General features: G+C 48.5%; 6 protein-coding genes across 6 annotated transcripts; 2 read left to right on the top strand and 4 right to left on the bottom strand.

Moving 5' to 3' along the window:
- Positions 1 to 25: 25 nt before the first annotated feature.
- N7520_011396 (putative arsenite efflux transporter ArsB-like) lies at positions 26 to 2,248 on the bottom strand (the record flags this gene model as incomplete). Its single annotated transcript, XM_057145329.1, has 3 exons — positions 26 to 370; positions 432 to 2,125; positions 2,173 to 2,248. The coding sequence occupies 3 exons, from the start codon at positions 2,246 to 2,248 to the stop codon at positions 26 to 28; spliced, it is 2,115 nt and encodes a 704-aa protein (XP_056991083.1).
- Positions 2,249 to 3,409: 1,161 nt separating this feature from the next.
- Positions 3,410 to 5,357, top strand: N7520_011395 (uncharacterized protein; the record flags this gene model as incomplete). Its single annotated transcript, XM_057145328.1, has 3 exons — positions 3,410 to 3,740; positions 3,801 to 4,478; positions 4,537 to 5,357. 3 exons carry the CDS (start codon positions 3,410 to 3,412, stop codon positions 5,355 to 5,357), a joined length of 1,830 nt encoding a protein of 609 aa, XP_056991082.1.
- Positions 5,358 to 5,556: 199 nt separating this feature from the next.
- N7520_011394 (uncharacterized protein) lies at positions 5,557 to 7,410 on the bottom strand (the record flags this gene model as incomplete). The annotated part of the gene is made up of 1 exon (XM_057145327.1): positions 5,557 to 7,410. One exon carries the CDS (start codon positions 7,408 to 7,410, stop codon positions 5,557 to 5,559), a length of 1,854 nt encoding a protein of 617 aa, XP_056991081.1.
- A 659-nt stretch (positions 7,411 to 8,069) lies between these two features.
- On the bottom strand, positions 8,070 to 9,322 carry N7520_011393 (FTR1 family protein; the record flags this gene model as incomplete). The annotated part of the gene is made up of 3 exons (XM_057145326.1): positions 8,070 to 8,616; positions 8,669 to 9,239; positions 9,292 to 9,322. The coding sequence occupies 3 exons, from the start codon at positions 9,320 to 9,322 to the stop codon at positions 8,070 to 8,072; spliced, it is 1,149 nt and encodes a 382-aa protein (XP_056991080.1).
- Positions 9,323 to 10,623: 1,301 nt separating this feature from the next.
- Positions 10,624 to 12,712, bottom strand: N7520_011392 (uncharacterized protein; the record flags this gene model as incomplete). The annotated part of the gene is made up of 6 exons (XM_057145325.1): positions 10,624 to 11,372; positions 11,429 to 11,541; positions 11,594 to 12,204; positions 12,257 to 12,402; positions 12,452 to 12,532; positions 12,586 to 12,712. The coding sequence occupies 6 exons, from the start codon at positions 12,710 to 12,712 to the stop codon at positions 10,624 to 10,626; spliced, it is 1,827 nt and encodes a 608-aa protein (XP_056991079.1).
- A 2,267-nt stretch (positions 12,713 to 14,979) lies between these two features.
- Positions 14,980 to 16,839, top strand: N7520_011391 (GMC family oxidoreductase; the record flags this gene model as incomplete). The annotated part of the gene is made up of 3 exons (XM_057145324.1): positions 14,980 to 15,902; positions 15,964 to 16,580; positions 16,631 to 16,839. 3 exons carry the CDS (start codon positions 14,980 to 14,982, stop codon positions 16,837 to 16,839), a joined length of 1,749 nt encoding a protein of 582 aa, XP_056991078.1.
- Between the last annotated feature and the right edge of the window lie 104 nt (positions 16,840 to 16,943).

The following is a 16,943-nucleotide window of genomic DNA, read 5'->3' as shown; positions in this document are numbered from 1 at the left end:
CATGCATGAAACATCTATGCCGAACTCATGTGTCATATGGCTTAGTGCCACGGACAATATAAACCTCACCCACCAGAACCGTGCAGCCAACAACCATGGCAATAGCAATAATGGGAAGATTGACACGCGCAAACTCTAGGCTCCCCACGCGGATATGCTTCCTCGCCAGAATATCTCGCCATAGGAGCCCGGCCAGTGAAGCGCTGAAAGCCGTGCTGAAGGCACCGAAGTTGACACCAAGGGCCATACTATACACCGTAGCCCAGAACGTACGATCGCTGATGGGAATTCCGTTCAGCTTGTGGATCTCCTGCCAGGATTGAATAACGCGCGAGAGGAGAATGGTGGTGCCGATATTAGTACCGGCGAACTGGTAGAAAATAAATCAGCATGTGCACCAATTTCCAAACAACTGGACGTTGCGAACTCACATTGCAAAGTATCACAGATAAAAATCCCATTCCTCCTACTGCTCCTACTGTACCGGTTTTGCTTACCCAGTGATCCCATCCGTAGGCGAACACGGGGACCCAACCTTTGGTTACGAGCGCTTGCACGAGAACGAACATGGATAGAGCGAATGGGACCAGAGGAAAAGGCATGTGTGAAACAACAACCGTCACGGTTGGGAACGTCTCCTGCATCCAGCGGTAGGTGCTGGAGGTGATTGAAACCAATGTGGCTGGTTGTTCCTTCGCTGATTTGTAAAGCTCCCCACTCTTCTCTGCATCCAAAACAGGACGGGGCGCATCCGGCTCAGAAGAAGACAGTTCTGATATCTGGGTATCGCGAACGATGACACCAGGCACACGAATTTCAGGAAAGCACTCCTTCTCCACCAGTGCAGAAGTTGAAAGAGGAGTTTGATCGTGGGGTACTTTCGTGCCGATGCTTGTTTCTGTAGGACCAGTAGAAGCCCCATCTTCGGTGGCTCGGCTTTGCGACTCATTTTTCAAGTGTTCTGACCCATCTAGTGGGATTTGCGACGGTGAGTTCTGGAGTGACTGTACTCTTTCTCGTTCTGCTCTCGCAAGTTCAATTTCCTGTCTACCCTTCGCGGCAATCTCGCGCGTCTCATGCCGGTGGATCCAACCACACACGACATCCCAACAGAACATCACAAATGCAGCAGGCAAAGTCACCCAGAAAACGGGACGTTCATTGCCAGAGTCACTGGCCGCGTTAAGCGCAAGGATGGTGATGAGGGTCGCGGCCATGATCACTGCTCCAAAAGCTGCACCCCCTTTATCCAAAAACGGGTTCATGATCTCTTCTAAGGACAGAAGTTTCCCGTTCTCGTTGTTCACCTCTTCTTCCTCCTCTGCCGTCCCTCGAGCATTCGGAATATTGGGATTCACGGGTTTTCGAGCTTTCGCTGCATCGGAAAGCTCATGCATTTCGATGGAGACTGGGATGAGGGACACATCTGCAAAGAGGATGTAGAGCAAGAAGGGGAAGAGAACGATAGCTGTGACGACGACGGGGACAATCATGTTCGCGGTGTACACAATAAATTTGATCTCGAACGCGCCCGCGAGGACGAGATTGGTTGGGTTGGAGGAGACCAAGATAGCAGAGGCGATATTGGCCACGGCAAACTGGGCATGGATCCAGGCTCGCGGGTGGACAATATTGCTGGACACTCGAGTCATGTAGGCGAGGAAGGCCGTGCCGGACAAGATAATGGGATCATTTCCAATGAAGCTGCCTAATCCGAAGAAGAAGGCGTAGAGGTAAAAGAAAAGTCTATGGCCTAGGTCGCCTCCTTTTTGGAGGACTTTGAATGCCAGATATCTGATCAGACCTGACGCATCAATCGAGATGGCAATATAGGCCAGAGTGAGAAAGAAGGCCATAATATCAATTGGAGAGATGTTGTCTGCGCCCACGGTTCCATCGTGTACTTCTTCTCTGCCAATGGCTAGGATCGCCAAAAGAAAGAGGTCTGCTATTAAAGGTGCCGTGATGAAGTTTAACGGAAAATGAAACTTGACGAATCTTTTGCGGTATGGAGATTTGGTAGTCCGGGGTATTATGCGCAGGGCAGCCAGGCCATCTGCGACTATGTTGACGAGCCATCGGGGGAGATAGAATGGGACGTGAAATGGGAATAGCACAATAATATCTGCCAAGTCCGTCAGCGGTCGGCTTGATGCGTAGTTATTCACTTACTTGTGATAACAAAAACAATCAAAGTAATTATGGATCGCCAGTCTCTAATTTTGTTGGTATCCAGATCGGAAGCCATAATCGAGTTTTTTGCAAGTTCACGTCAGGTTGCGTGTGAAATTATAGGTAGTGCTCCGGTGTAGGTCGATCCTTTTATCCTTCAGGAAGGAAACCAGTCAGCTTTTGGACATGGCGCGGCATGAAGATCCAAGGTTCACCGGAATGTTAGTGACGAAGAGCAATTCGCAGATTCAGATTCGACTCGTGTGACCTTAGCGACACATTTTTCGACCTGCGACAGCCAAGTCGCTATGAGAAAGATCGAACGAGATTAACTGATTTTGGAAAGAGTTGTTCGTAATCCGATCAAGGACTTAGATTATGGACTTGGAAGACATCGAAGGGTTGAAGAATCCAAGAATGGGGGTCATTAGGTGCTTTAAGTTTCACGATAGTTGGATGAGGCTGTAAAGGGAAAGAATATCACTGGGATCTAAGCCCCAACGGAGAAGAGCAATCAGGGATCCCGCATCTAGCACGGGCTTGCCAGGTCAAGACAGTAGGGAAGAAGCAGAACAGGATGGAGGTCAAAGATCCTACAGCCAAGACAAGCCAAGACTATGACCAACATGCCCCGCACTTGCCACTTTCATCCCAACTTTTCTTGTTGATGCTCCATAGAGCATGATCTATCCAATCAAGTGTTCCAAGTATTAACTAATACTTGATAGATTTTCCTGTTCTTGAAATTCCCTCCAGAATCCAAATACCTTAAGGATCTGCCAAAGTATAAAGAGCCACTAACGCCCACCGCAGCCCGATGTTTACGCCCGTGCCGAAATGCTACCAATCAGATGCAGAAGCACAGGTTAACGACGTGCCCCGTCTCGTATCCTGCGCCCGGGTTACTGCCGACTCAGCCACTTGTCACGGGAGCAGTTTCTGCTTTCTACTAAGCGGACGGATGAATCGTGACTCGGGGTTCACTTCCTAGCGTAACTAGGGGTTCAACACCCCGCAAAACCGAGGCTCTTGAGCCAGAATGAGGCTGTTGAACGAACCCGTTATCTGACATGGAACGTGCTTTTCGATCATTCCCTTAATAAAGACTAGCAAGTAGCTACCTTCTTCTTCTTCATCATTTATGACGTGTCGAAGTGCAGCTTTCTGTTGAATTGTTGATGAATTATATGACTTTTTTACTTTTCTTCCCCAAATCTACAGGGGGCGGTGACAAGCGATGCCAGCAATACCTTCACCGTTCTTGGAGAATTCCCTAGTGCATCGTAGCACAGACCCGACTTACAATGCCACCGTTCCCAGTCTCGAGGTCATCTGCGCCTGGCCGGTATCTGGACAATATGGACCAGGGACTCGATATTTGTACGAACCTCTCTACGAGCCCAGCGGAATAGATCCTGACCATGCTTGCAGATATTACGTCTTAATGGCGGCCTGTGTGTTGGCACGCAAGGAGGAATTTATTCGTAATGCTTGTCTGGCTGCTGTCTTACTTTTTCCCGCTGTCGCGGCCCTGCATGGAATCGTTCTTGCGGCCCTTCATGTCGACGGTGAGTTGAATCCTTGCATCGAACATCATCCCCTGTAATTTTATCTGAGTGTGACTATAGGGGCCGTTGACATGGATGTCTACGGGGCTTTCCAGCTGTGCGCAATCGGCATCCTGACTGCCCCAGCCACTGTGAAACTGTCAAACACCTACTTCAATAACCCAGGTCGAAATATCATATTCCTCTGGACGACCCTTCAACTGGCGGGCCTACTTAGTCTAACTGTAGAATTCATCCGCATAACCCCTACCATCTGCCCTGCCGATGATCCAGCGACATCCATCTGGGCCGAGACAAAGGCTTTCTACTACAATACTACCTGCGGCATGGTTTGTAATGAGACTGTCGGCCCAACATCACCACTTCGACAAGGCTCAGCAAATAACATATACGTGATTCCAGCGCCCCATCAACTGGACTTCAACACCGCAACCCTGCTGGCAGCCGCCTGCTGCATCCCCGCCATCCTGTCGATGGTATCCACGTGGATCAAGATCCTTGATGGAAATTGGGAAAAACTGATGGGAAGGCGGAAGAAGAAGGACAATGAACCCATTTCCGGTACTAATGGTGCCACCCCGATTCAGATGAAGGGAATTACGGAGAGGATCCGTGGATGGTTGACCTTGATCGAGATCCCGGTTTTCGTGGCAGGCGTCTTGGCTATTATTGTCAAGGGGGAAATGAACTTCTGGAGTGAGCCCGTGGACTATCAAACGGAGCCCATAGCAAGTATAGGTGAATATCTATTGTTGAACTGTAATCTGCAGACATCACTAACAGAGATTGTCCCTAGGCCAATGGGCCCCTATTGTCGGTACTGGTCTAGCAGTGATGGGATCGCTCTATCTAATGTTCGCTGCTGATATGGAAGCCGAAGAAAAACAAATCGGCCCACTACATGAAAGAACAGAACCAAGATGTGCCGACTGCGGCGGAAATGCCATTCGTGACAGCACCGACTCCACGGAATCCCCAGCACGATCCAACAGTACCGCATCAGCTCCCTCCCCCGATCTAGCACACACGACGACATTCTCCACCATCCGCCAAGAGATGACCACTCAATCTGGACCAGACCCTGGAGGCAGAAGAAAAGTAGCCCAGTTCTTCAACGCAGCAAGCACCTACCTCGCCGCGAAAGCACATAACAACTTCGAGGACACAGGCTTCGAGGTTCACGAACGAACAAATTTTCCCGAGATCCCAGCTGAAAACCTTCGAAACAAGCATCTCCCCGAGATACGAGAAGTTTATAACACCCCAATCCCACGCTCCAGAGCTGCAAGTTTCATCGGAAGTGATACTTCTAACGGGGAGGGTAGTAGTTCTCGAAGGCACAGACGCCAGTTCTCATTACCGACTCGGCCTTCGCCCACTGCGAATCGTCGTCCACATTCGAATACAGTACCGGCGGATGGGGGCCCATTTGAGGGTCCCACTTTTCTTGAAATCAGGAGTTTTTATGGCAAATTGTCGCCGCAGCAGTGGAGTCCTCCTGAGGGGATGACTCCTGATGAGCACCATGATGATCAAGATGCTTATATATCGGATGAAAATCATCCGGTCTTACCCAATGGGCCCGCTACACCTAAGATCGTGGTTTCGTCTGACTAAGGACGCGATAAATGTAGTGCCCTTCTTTAGTACCGCTATGACTTTAGACCCGGGTGTATTAGTAGATCTTGTAAATAGATGTTGACGAATGTGAACGACTAGCTACCTTCAATGTTACTAATTCAGAAACAATCAGTAATTCAAAATCTAAAATTCAATTGCAAAACACGCAGTGATTATTCAAAATGCTAATATACAATCAGTCCTCATATGGCGTCTCAATCGCCTCCGTCTCAGCCATCTGCTCTTGACCCTTTTTACTTGACGGGATACCCGAAGCTCCATAAACAGAGATGCATGCCATACCCAAGAAAGCGGAAACACACGAGAACACCAACGCCACAATACCCCTAGCCGTGAAACCAGCAGGCAACCAAGCGACCTGCTTGTTCTGGCCCTTGAGATCAAGGTAGTCCTCAGTATTACCCGCGGCATTTCCTTCATATTCCACGCCAGCAGCTTTGCAAACCTCGTAGTGCTCCTCGGGAATGGTCACCCGTTCTTGGATCAGCGACGGGGCTTCAATCATCAACATTGCCAGACCCTGCATTAGATGCCAGTCGATATGACAGTGGAAGATCCACACACCGGGGTTATCGGCGACGAAGCGAATAACGAAGTATCCCTGCGGAGGGAGGACGAGTGTATCCCGACGAGGGGGGTATTTCGGGAATGCAGTGTGGTTGGATGGATCATATGCCACCGGGTCTCCGTTGAGGTAATCGTAGAAGTGCGCACCGTATCCAGGGGCGCGATTAATGACCTGGAACGTGTGGCCGTGGAGATGGAATGGGTGGGAGCCTGTATCGCCGTTGTTGACGACGACCTCCACGACTTGGTTGTGCTCGAGGATCATTGCGTGGGTGTAGTCACCGTAGACGGTTGCATCTGTGGCTTGATCACCTGCCGAGAGGACGGTATATAATGTTGGGACTTTGGGCTTGGTGTAGCTGATATTGTTGAAGAATGCATAGTCGGCTCCGTTACCGAGATCTTGCATGGAGACTGTTAGGTTGATTATCAGGTCGGGATCGGGAAGAAGAGCCATCTTGTCGTAGGGCACGAGAGTTGAATCGTCGTATGGGACCAAGTCTGTGCATGAGGAGACTGTGATGTCTGCTTGGGGATGGGCGGCTGACGCGTTATATTCTAACCAATTGGTGTAGTTCAATTGGAGATTCGACGGGATAGTGTCCAACAGCTGGGAGTCCGCGACCGTCACGATGGGGTAGTTCTTCTCCGTTGAGTTCTTCATGGTGACGAGAATTGAATAGCGTTGAGCGACAGCAATGTAGAGTGTGCTCGCCTCGGTGGGTTCGGTGTAAACACCATCGATCTCAACGATTTTGAAAGTATGGTCTTCGATATAGAAATACTGAGCCACGAATGCGCTGATATTGATCAATCGGAGGAGATAGGTCTTTCCGGCCTTGACAGGCAGGTTGGAATTCAAGGTGTCATTGAATAGGAAAGATTGCGGAAGAGGCTCTGCACCTGTCGGATTCTCAACAGTGATAAAAGACGGCATGATGTCTTCCATCAACTTGTGATACCAATCACTCATGGTAATGGTATATTCCTCATCGTACATATCGTTAAAGTAGGAGCTGTTATCGTGCACGACTAATGACTGCCGATAACCATCCGGATAACAGCTATCGGTATGACAGTGATACCAGTAGGTTCCATGTTGATTAATGGTGAAATTGTAGGTGAACGAAGATCCCGGTGGGATAGGACATTGGGTCACCATGGAAGGGCCATCCATTCCGTTGGTCTCATTTTGAAACATGCCATGCCAATGAATGGATGTATCCTTGTCGCCAAGGCCATTGTACATGTTGACAATCAGTCTGTCGCCCTTATCCACTTCAATTGGTGGTAAAGGCCACTGGCCGTTGATGCCGACAACCTTTCGATCGAACAACCCATCCGGGTTGGCCATGACCCAAGTCACGTTGAAATCATAAGTGACCGTTTTCGCCTGCACACACTGGAAGATAGTGAGCAGCGCCACGAGGCGAGCCAATACACCTCCCACTGAATTCGCCATGTTGAGGGAGGTCCACGAAAACCGAGGTTGAAAGGGAGGAGAAGGAAGAGTCCTTGGACTTTTGGGCTGAACCGCCGAACCTAGTCCTTAGCCGTGATAAGATTTTTTTATCAATCTAAAATATCCGGTACGGCACATTCGTGGACGGGGCATAGAACAGTAAAGAAGGAAATTCCCTCCGTAGCCTTGGTTGACATGGGAATCCACTTTTGTGCCGATACAGGCGTAGATCTCGGGCAGTCGCTTGAAATTCTCGTATTTTTATGGACCGTTGATCCGCATGGCACCACACCATGTGTGGATAATTTTTTTTCTGAACGAGGGCTTTGGGACGAATAGTTTAGTAGTAACCAGCCAGGTAGATACACATTGACGAGGTAATTGGTTGAAATGTCTAGCATTTTTCTGTAATCCTTGGATGGGGAAAGCCTCTCAAGCTTTGTCAAGCCGCTAACGAATGCACCAAGTGGGACCTTCCATTTTGGGCAATTTTGGGATTTCCGGGATTTGCAAATTTACGTGTAATAAAAACATAATTTCGGCTTTTGTGAAACATCTAAAATAATTTTACATTCAAATTGCTTTTGCTTACTTGAAATCACGCCCGGTTTCTCCGGTGATGCATTCCCCCCAACATTAGTATATTTCGTGTTTCGTTTCTAAGAATCGGTGCGTCGCACTGTGGGTTTCACAACCTTCTCCAGAGCAAAGCTCTCTTGAACTCCACCGCTCGCTACAGGTTGAACGGACTCAGGGTCTTCGTAGGGTCGACGAAGCACAAAAGCCCTTGTCCTCGCCTTGTAAGCGGCAACCTTCTTCATCGCCGGATCAATGACGGGAAGAGAGCCACGTCGCTCGCGGTAGAACATGAGTCCATAACCGACCATAACACATATCCAGTACATATTGTAGCCGATGACTGAGCCGTAGGTGGCAGAGTTGACCCATCCGAACAGAGCATTGAAAATACCCCAGCCACCGCCGCCATTGAGTTCGGCGTTGCAACAGTTGACGTGCCAAACACTCTGTCTGATATCGTACGAGCCTGGACCGGAACCTGTTTCGGATGCATCTCCTCCGATAATATTGTTCCACGCATTATTTTGGAAGTACCAGACACCGCGCGAGAATAGTCCTCCGGCGACAAGGTAAAGGAAGCAAGTCGAAATGATTAGGAAGATTTGCATGGACGTTTCCCGTCCTCCCCTAGATAGACAGTCAGCGCTGAGGTTGTGGATATTACTAGAAGGTTTCTCACTTGTAAATAACATAACCGACCAGTCCTCCTGCGAGAAGACCGCAGAATACAGCGAGGGGAAAGGAGGACGCTGGGTCAGCCAGGCCAACACCGCCAATGTAGACGACCGCCTCCAAACCTTCTCGCAGGACTGTAATGAAGGGAAGGAAGAACATGGCGTATTTCTCCATATACCGCTTCAAGCGGTGTTTGCGCGATTCATCGACATTTTTGTCATGCTCGAGTGCCTTGGCAAGCTTCAAGCGCCACTTGTCTTGGAGTTTGGAAACGCGCAGCAGCGCAGCGCCCATAATAGTGATAACAATTGACGCGAGAATTCCCAGGACGCCCTCCCAGATATCCTCTGTGCCAGAGAAGCTATCGGTTCCTAGACCATAGAAGGCTCCGATCATACCGGCACCGACTGCAAGGCAGATACCCAAGCCTAGTCCACATCCCCACCAGACTTGTTTAACAAGTCGTTTGTAAATGGTCTGATCCTCTCCTTGACCAAGGGTTTGCTTCAAGAAAGCCAGGAGAACCGATACAACCACGGTTGTTTCAAGACATTCTCGGAAACAAATGAAAAAGACTGTTACAAGTCAGCGAATTGCGCATTCCAAGTAGATAGGCGGATCATGAACCTGTCACGGCGAACACGGGATTGTTACCCATATTGGCGAGGTTGAGTGATCAAAAACCTTGTCTACAAATTGGAGGGGAAAAATGTGAGTGCGACTAAAAGTGGGAAGTTAAATGATTGATAAGGACGGTGTTATTGTGACCGGGCCCTGGTGAGTTTGGTATGAAAATTACTAGCGTAACTCCTGGGTCCCGCCGATCGGTATCTGATCCCTTCCTCTCTCCCTCTCTCTCTGACCCTGCAAATTTTAATTTGTGTCGAGTCCTGTTCATGGACTGGCCAACCATCCACAAATTACACCCTGTACTTAGTGAGAATGGACCCAGTTCTCTTGCAAATCGAAAAATCGAAAGAAAAAAGAAGGGGGGAAAAATCCCTCAGTGTAATCAAGCCACAAGAAGAAGAATTTCGCCGGTGATCCCCGCAGACCGCAACTGCCGCGAATATAACAAGCATTCACTCCATACCTCAGGTGGGGGCTGTGGATATGACCGTCGGTCTTTAATTTGAAGTAAATTGAACATTCTCTGGCAGAGAGAAAGAACATGAAGATTTTATCTGATTGATATGATTGATATCATTAATCTGATGGATTGATATGATCGATATGATTGATACGAGATGATCCTTTGATCCGATTCAAGCCGATCTAGGCAATTTGGGTCGGAAAGTTTGTTAAAGCTTGGGTCCGGGACGTATGAGGGATTTTTAGCCGATCCAAGTACCCAATACCAGTCTTTGCAAACACTGTGGCTTGAAGGATTTCCATGTCAGCTGCAGCGCAGGGATTTTTAATTAATTCCAGAGCTATTCCAGATCATTGCGATCGCACCGGTGCCATAAATGCTTAAGATACCAACAGGTCCTGAAAAGGACAGCAAATTTTGAAACCCGTATAGCGATAGATTATATGAACTGGTTGGATACTAGTACAACTTACATTGGTGCACGGGTATTGGTGGCAGGATCAAGGATGGCCAGTCAACAGGAAATGAATCAGGGCTATATTGCCTGCCCACACCGCTAGCTAAAAACAGTCGCATCAATACTCAAGCTACGAATGTTAACCTCTTATCATTACTGGAACAGGTTCTGTCGAAGCACTTTATTATTCTCTCCATTCAATTTAAAATTATTCACTGGCGTTCTGTCTTTTAGCCCACTCCGTGCTGGAGTTCCAAACCCCCGACCGTCCAACATATCCGGCTTCATCTCTGTAGCCCGCGACATTTCTCACTACTCGGCCATAAAAACAACAAAAACCCATTCTGGCTGACTGGGAACGGGGTATAAATAAGACAACCTCCAAAGGAACTTTGACCAACTTGTGACTTCAGGACCGGCCAAGCACGCTCATCATAACTCGCCGCAATTTGGTAGCACATGGCGCCTCATCACCAAGCACCTCATTACACCGCCAGGCAACATGACGATCAGGACGAACAAGAACACACCCAGTCTCATCCACACTGCGAACACGCGCCCAGTCGAAATAAACATCCTCAAAGTCCTGCCGGAAACCAATCGAATAAGCCTTGATGGTCACCCCGAGCTCCTTTCCAATCAGCGCAGCTGCCCCCTTCCAAGCCTCACCACCAATACCTGTCAGCAGGACATATGAACCACCTCCAGCGAGGTCAATGGTGGAGATGCGTTCGACGGGAATGGTATTATTAAGCCACGCGTGGGGCATGCGGCATCCGGGGTACGTGCTTCGGATCAAGGTAAGGTCGAGGTCCTGGGCGACTACATCTGGGGAATAGAATGAGGTAGGTTCATCCGCGGCGTAGATGGCCGTACTTTGGTAGAACTGGCCCATTTCTGTACCTAGAGCGTGGTATTCGTGCTCGGTTTCTTCGATCGCGGCTTGCAGGGCGGCTCGACGAGCGCGACCCTTTGATGAGGGCTCCTTCAGCTCTTTCAAGGCGCCGAGTCTTTGTTCAGGTGTTGACAATACCACACCGAGCGCTTCCCAGACGGGCCCGTGATGGCGGAATGAGGAGTTTGCTCGTGTGACAACCCCTCGACCGACGGGTTGGCGCTCGGCGGTGTATGTCTCGAGAATCGAAGGAGATGCTTGGCCTGTTGAACTCGGATTAGAAGCGGACAGAGAGATGCCTGAAATGATGCAGACTCACCTTTCAGCACGTGCGCAACCTTCCATGCCAGATTGTATGCATCTTGGATACATGTGTTGGATCCAAGGCCATTTGACGGCGGGTGCCGGTGCACCGCATCACCAAGACAGAATCTACGGATAAGTCAGTAAGAAGATTCAGACAGTCAAAGAACACAATACATACACTCGACCTTCGGAGAACTTCTCCGCCACAACATCATTGATGCGCCATTTCGACACACCTAGAATCTCCGTATCAATAGAATCGTCACCAATAAACTCCTTCATTCGTCCCAGCCATTGCTCATGAGTAGGCTCGAAATCAAGCTCCTTTCCTCGTTCCGGAAGTACAATGAAGAGCCACTCATCCCAAGGCTTCACCATGCGAGCGATACACGCCCACCCGAATAAGGGGTGTTCCTTATCTGGTTGCAACAGCCAATGAAGATTTCCAGTCCGGTATTTCATGTACCTCGACAAATCCGCTTTCAGATGAACGTTATAAGCAAGACCTTGGTCTGGACGAATATCCAGCGGAAGTTTGAGCTGGCGAAAGACCTCACTCCGGGCCCCGTCGGCGCCGAATAGGTATTTTGAGCGGATCTGGTACTCTGTTCCCGAAATGTCATCGCGGAGAGTGGAGGTCATGCCTTCGTCGCCTTGCTCGAAGCGAACAAATTTTGTATCGAAACGGCAGCTGAAGCCGTTTAGTGTGGCATATCTGACGAGGATGGGTTCGAGAAGGGTCTGGGGGAGATCCACAGGGTCACAAGGGCTGGCTGTTTCGTAGTCACCCTTTTACAATGTTAGATGCTGGTGTTTGAAACGATCACGCATGCTGTTTTACCTTGCGTTTGGGGTCATGACCCCAAGAGTGGATTCGTGCATATTCCTCTCCGGCCATGCTGTATGCCCACCGTGTGTGCATCATGTTCATGGCATTCGTCGCCAGTCGGTTACATTCGACATCAAGACCGATGTCTCGGAGACACTCTGGATTGACCCATTAGTGCAATCATTGCAAGCATTGCGGGTGATTTACCCATGGCCGCCATGTTTGTGATATGGGCTCTTGGGGTATCGGCATTCGTTGCAGATGCGCTGACCATGAGTCCGCGGATTCCTTCAGTTCGTTATTATGTCATCCCTGCTTACTGAAAGTAATTTGAAGCTCACCATAAGACGCCAAGAAACAAGCCAAGGATGCACCAGCCGGTCCAGTTCCAACTATCAAAACATCTATTGGTGTCGACGCTGGCTTCTGGCGGGTGCTGCCCCCATTGCTGAGTTTGATGATGGCCATATTTGATTAGGAACAAGGATTGAAATGAAACGCATCAACTGTCAGCCTGATGGAGGTAAAGCAAGACGCTTTAAAAGTACGCGACTATGATTCGACTCTTACATAACTTTGCCAAGCGGCTCTGCCGAATTCATTCTCAGTTTTTGTTATTTTCAAACACATGGATTTCGAGGACCCACGCCGATGCACGTAGTTTCTTTCTAACACTGATGAAACAAGGAAGCTCGGGAAGAGTTTAAGTTGATCAAGAATTGACTATCGGGTCTGTCAGCCCGAACAGGGTAAGATCATCTAGTGTGTGATTAAGATCTGCACCGCGGCAGAGGGCGGATCTGATCGCCCATCTTATCAGATGGTGTCACAAAGAACGGGAAGGTCAGTCGGCATATACCATGGATTATATGCCTAGCCACCGGCAGTTCATCATAACGATCGCCACGATCTACTGGTTCATATCCAAACTCGTTCGTGGTTTGATATAGTGTTCCCGCAAGATGATGCAGGTTGCAGTAAATGATCTTTCCGGGGACTTGGGCGCATAATCCTTGTTTGCATCATGTCAATTATGAGCAAAGACCTGACTGATAAGCCCTTGATTCCCGTCCAAGTTGAGTTTCAATTGAGATAGTCCTGATTTCGCAGTGAAATAATTTGATGAATATTCGATATGAATGATACCAAGATTGGCTTTTTGATTGCCCGACGGGCCCCTTCTTATGACGGCACGTCGAATATTGTATGGATCAAGATATCCTGGGTCATACTCATGTGCTACAGTCCATGTCCCTAATCAATTTTAGACGACAACAAAACTACCTGCCCAGCCTATAAGGCCATTCTGGCATCTCAACATGTCCTTTTTATATCAATTCCTGGATACGAAAACCCCGATGAACCATTCCCAATTCAAATAAGATGAGCCGGAAATCGTGAAAGATCTGCGAGATGATGAATGCTTGAATTGATATGCCCCCAAATTTATTCATGTACCTTCGTCTACACAAAGCCAACTTGTAAATAACTTGCCATGCCTATGTATCGTTTCTGACACAAGCAACCTTGGAACTGATCGATGGTTTAAGCTTTCGCTTGGCAAGATCTTGGCCAGGGTAGATTAAATGGGAATTAGTTAAGTTCCTGGAAATAGTTCATGGGATGAATTGCTCATGGAATCAATTGACAGTATCAATTATAATAAAATTCCTCCTGCCAGCCCCGTACACGCTTTTTCAAACGTCATTGTTTAAGGTATAGATAGAGGGACTCCACAGAAAGAAACCCCATGAGACCACCTCGGGAACAAGCAAGAAAACCGATTTAAGTTTTCTCCCCACTTTTTTGTCTTCGCCACGGCATCTTATCAGATCTTGCTGCTGTTCAAACAAATATTTGAAGCCAAAGTCTATACATCTGCAATCCACGGAAATTTATCATGAGGTTCAAGCTTATCTTTCACTGTCTGAACGATGAGACTGGTATCTGATTCACTCACGCCATGTTTCAAACTAATGAGCTCTGTTTTAGCTGTCGGGGAAATCCTTGACCCGTTTCTCCACTCTGCGTGCTGACATGCCGTATGGGGGTTTTGGCCCCGTACACCTCGTTCTCGTTGCAGTTCTTTTCCCATCTTGATCAAAGATCGACATTTTCCACGGGCCGCAATCTTTGACTTAGCCGTATTTCCGACATGAGGTGAGTCCTCAACTGACCTTGAGACTATTCTACCCTGACAATCATATGCTCGGTACTTTTTGTCATATTATGTCAAAAAGATAATGCCGGCTATGTTTCTCATTTACATGCATGAGACGGTTACCGGCATGGAAATACCTTGGCCTGATTAAGTTGTATGAAAATAAATCACCTCATTTCTCGCGGTGTCTTGCAATCACGATATATGATCAAAACGTTGAATTTTACGCTGATGAGATCCGAAATTGGATTTAAATTGCCCGACCGATCAATAACATCCGATACCGGGATGCCGACGGCTTCCCGGTTGACCGATAATCCTTCAAGACTATTGATGAATGTGGAGACCGGAGGTAATCAGGGTTTACCAAAGTACAACGCCAAGATGCTGAAGAATCATTTAGTCATGGTTGACCGGAGACCGATTTGATTGAAGAAGCACATGTGGAACCAAGGTATGATTATGAGATGATCTATAACCGATATTCAGGATATAAATACCTGAACTAGTCGGGAGTTTAGTTTCGATTTGCAAGCATTGTTGTTCTAGTTTTGAGAATACTTCATCTTTCATTATGAAGAGCCTGATAAGTCTTGCGCTGCTACCGTTAGCCAGCGCGGTGTTGACATATGATTATATTGTGGTCGGGGGTGGCACTAGTGGCTTGGTCGTTGCCAACCGCTTGTCTGAGCTGAACAATGTGACCGTCCTCGTTATCGAAGCTGGAGGCTCGGTGTTCAACAACCCCAACGTGACAGACACCGGTGGTTACGGTAAAGCCTTTGGTACTGCCATCGATTGGGCTTATAAGACCGTTGAACAGAAATGGGGTGGAAGAAAGCCGCAAATAGTGCGTGCTGGAAAGGCTTTAGGAGGTACATCAACCATCAACGGGATGGTGTATCTGCGGGCGCAGACTAGCCAGATCGATGCGTGGGAGAAACTCGGAAATGAAGGTTGGAACTGGGAAAACTTGTTCCCCTATTTCAAAAAGGGTGAGCAGTTCCAGGTTCCTACTGACTACCCGTTCTTGGATGGATCCGGTGTCACCTATGATCCTGCCTACCACGGATATGATGGTCCTTTGAAGGTTGGCTGGACGTCAACGCAGTTGAATGATGGCCTTGCACAGGTTATGAACACAACTTACCAGAATATGCCGGTGCCTGTTCCCTACAACAAAGACCCGAATGGTGGACAGATGATTGGATACTCTCTCTACCCCAAGACGGTGAACTCGGACCTTAACATTCGCGAGGATGCCGCAAGAGCATACTACTACCCTTACCAATCTCGCAAGAACCTTCACCTGTGGCTCCATACCAACGTCAACAAGATCACTTGGAGTGATGGCGATGATGTGACCGCGGATGGTGTTGAGATTACCCTTTCCAATGGCACAACTTCAACAGTCAAGGCGTCTCGCGAAGTGATTCTTGCAGCGGGTGCATTGAAGTCCCCACTTCTGCTCGAGTTATCCGGCATTGGAAACCCAGTGTAAGTGAAATTATGCGGCTACTTTGTGTTACTACTTCGAAGACTAACACACCCTACCCAGCATTCTATCCAAGTACGGCATCGAGACAAAGATCGACCTCCCAACCGTCGGCGAAAACCTCCAAGACCAAATGAACAACGGACTCGCCTATGACTCAAAAATAAACTATACCAAATCTGCTGATTACGTCGCCTACCCCTCCGCTGAACAACTGTTCGCAAACGCCACTGCAGTCGGCGCCCAGCTTCTCCGCAAGCTTCCCGCATACGCAGCCCAAGTTGCCTCAGCCAACGGAAACGTGACTCGAGCAGCCGACATCGAGCGCTTCTTCAAAATCCAATGGGACCTAATCTTTGAATCAGGCATTCCTGTCGCTGAAATCCTTCTCGAACCATCCGGCTATACCTACGACACCGAGTACTGGGGCTCCGTTCCCTTCTCGCGAGGAAACATCCACATCTCATCCGCAGACCCAACGGCCCCTGCCACTATCGACCCGAAATACTTCATGCTGGACTTTGACCTTCATGCTCAAGTTGAAGCTGCTCGGTTCATTCGTGAGATATTCAAGACTGAGCCTTTCGCTGATATGGCGGGCAATGAGACAAGCCCTGGGTTTTCAACTGTTGCCGTCAGTTCTGGTGATGAGGGATGGTCTTCATTCCTCAAGTCTAACTGTGCGTTGATTATCTTGTGATATTACGGGAAGCAGCTAACGAATTGATAGTCCGCTCAAACTTCCACCCCATTACCACGGCTGGCATGATGCCTAAGGAGATTGGAGGAGTTGTTGATACTTCATTGAAGGTCTATGGGACTTCCAATGTCCGTGTTGTTGATGCATCGATCATCCCTTTCCAGGTGTGCGGACATTTGCAAAGTACAATTTATGCAGTGGCAGAGCGCGCTGCCGATATTATTAAGGCGCAGATGTGAAAGAGTCAGTGTTGGTTGGCTAATCGATATTTCGCAGAAGTACGAAACAGGATGGTTTGCTCAATGGAACGGTTTGGCGATATCCGTTTGGTTACTCGCACGAT

Source organism: Penicillium odoratum (assembly GCF_028828045.1).
Source record: "Penicillium odoratum strain IBT 22623 chromosome Unknown utg000008l_segment0_segment0, whole genome shotgun sequence".
NCBI lineage: Eukaryota > Fungi > Ascomycota > Eurotiomycetes > Eurotiales > Aspergillaceae > Penicillium > Penicillium odoratum.
The sequence above is the reverse complement of the archived record's forward strand: the minus strand, read 5'-3'. Positions and strand labels throughout refer to the sequence as shown.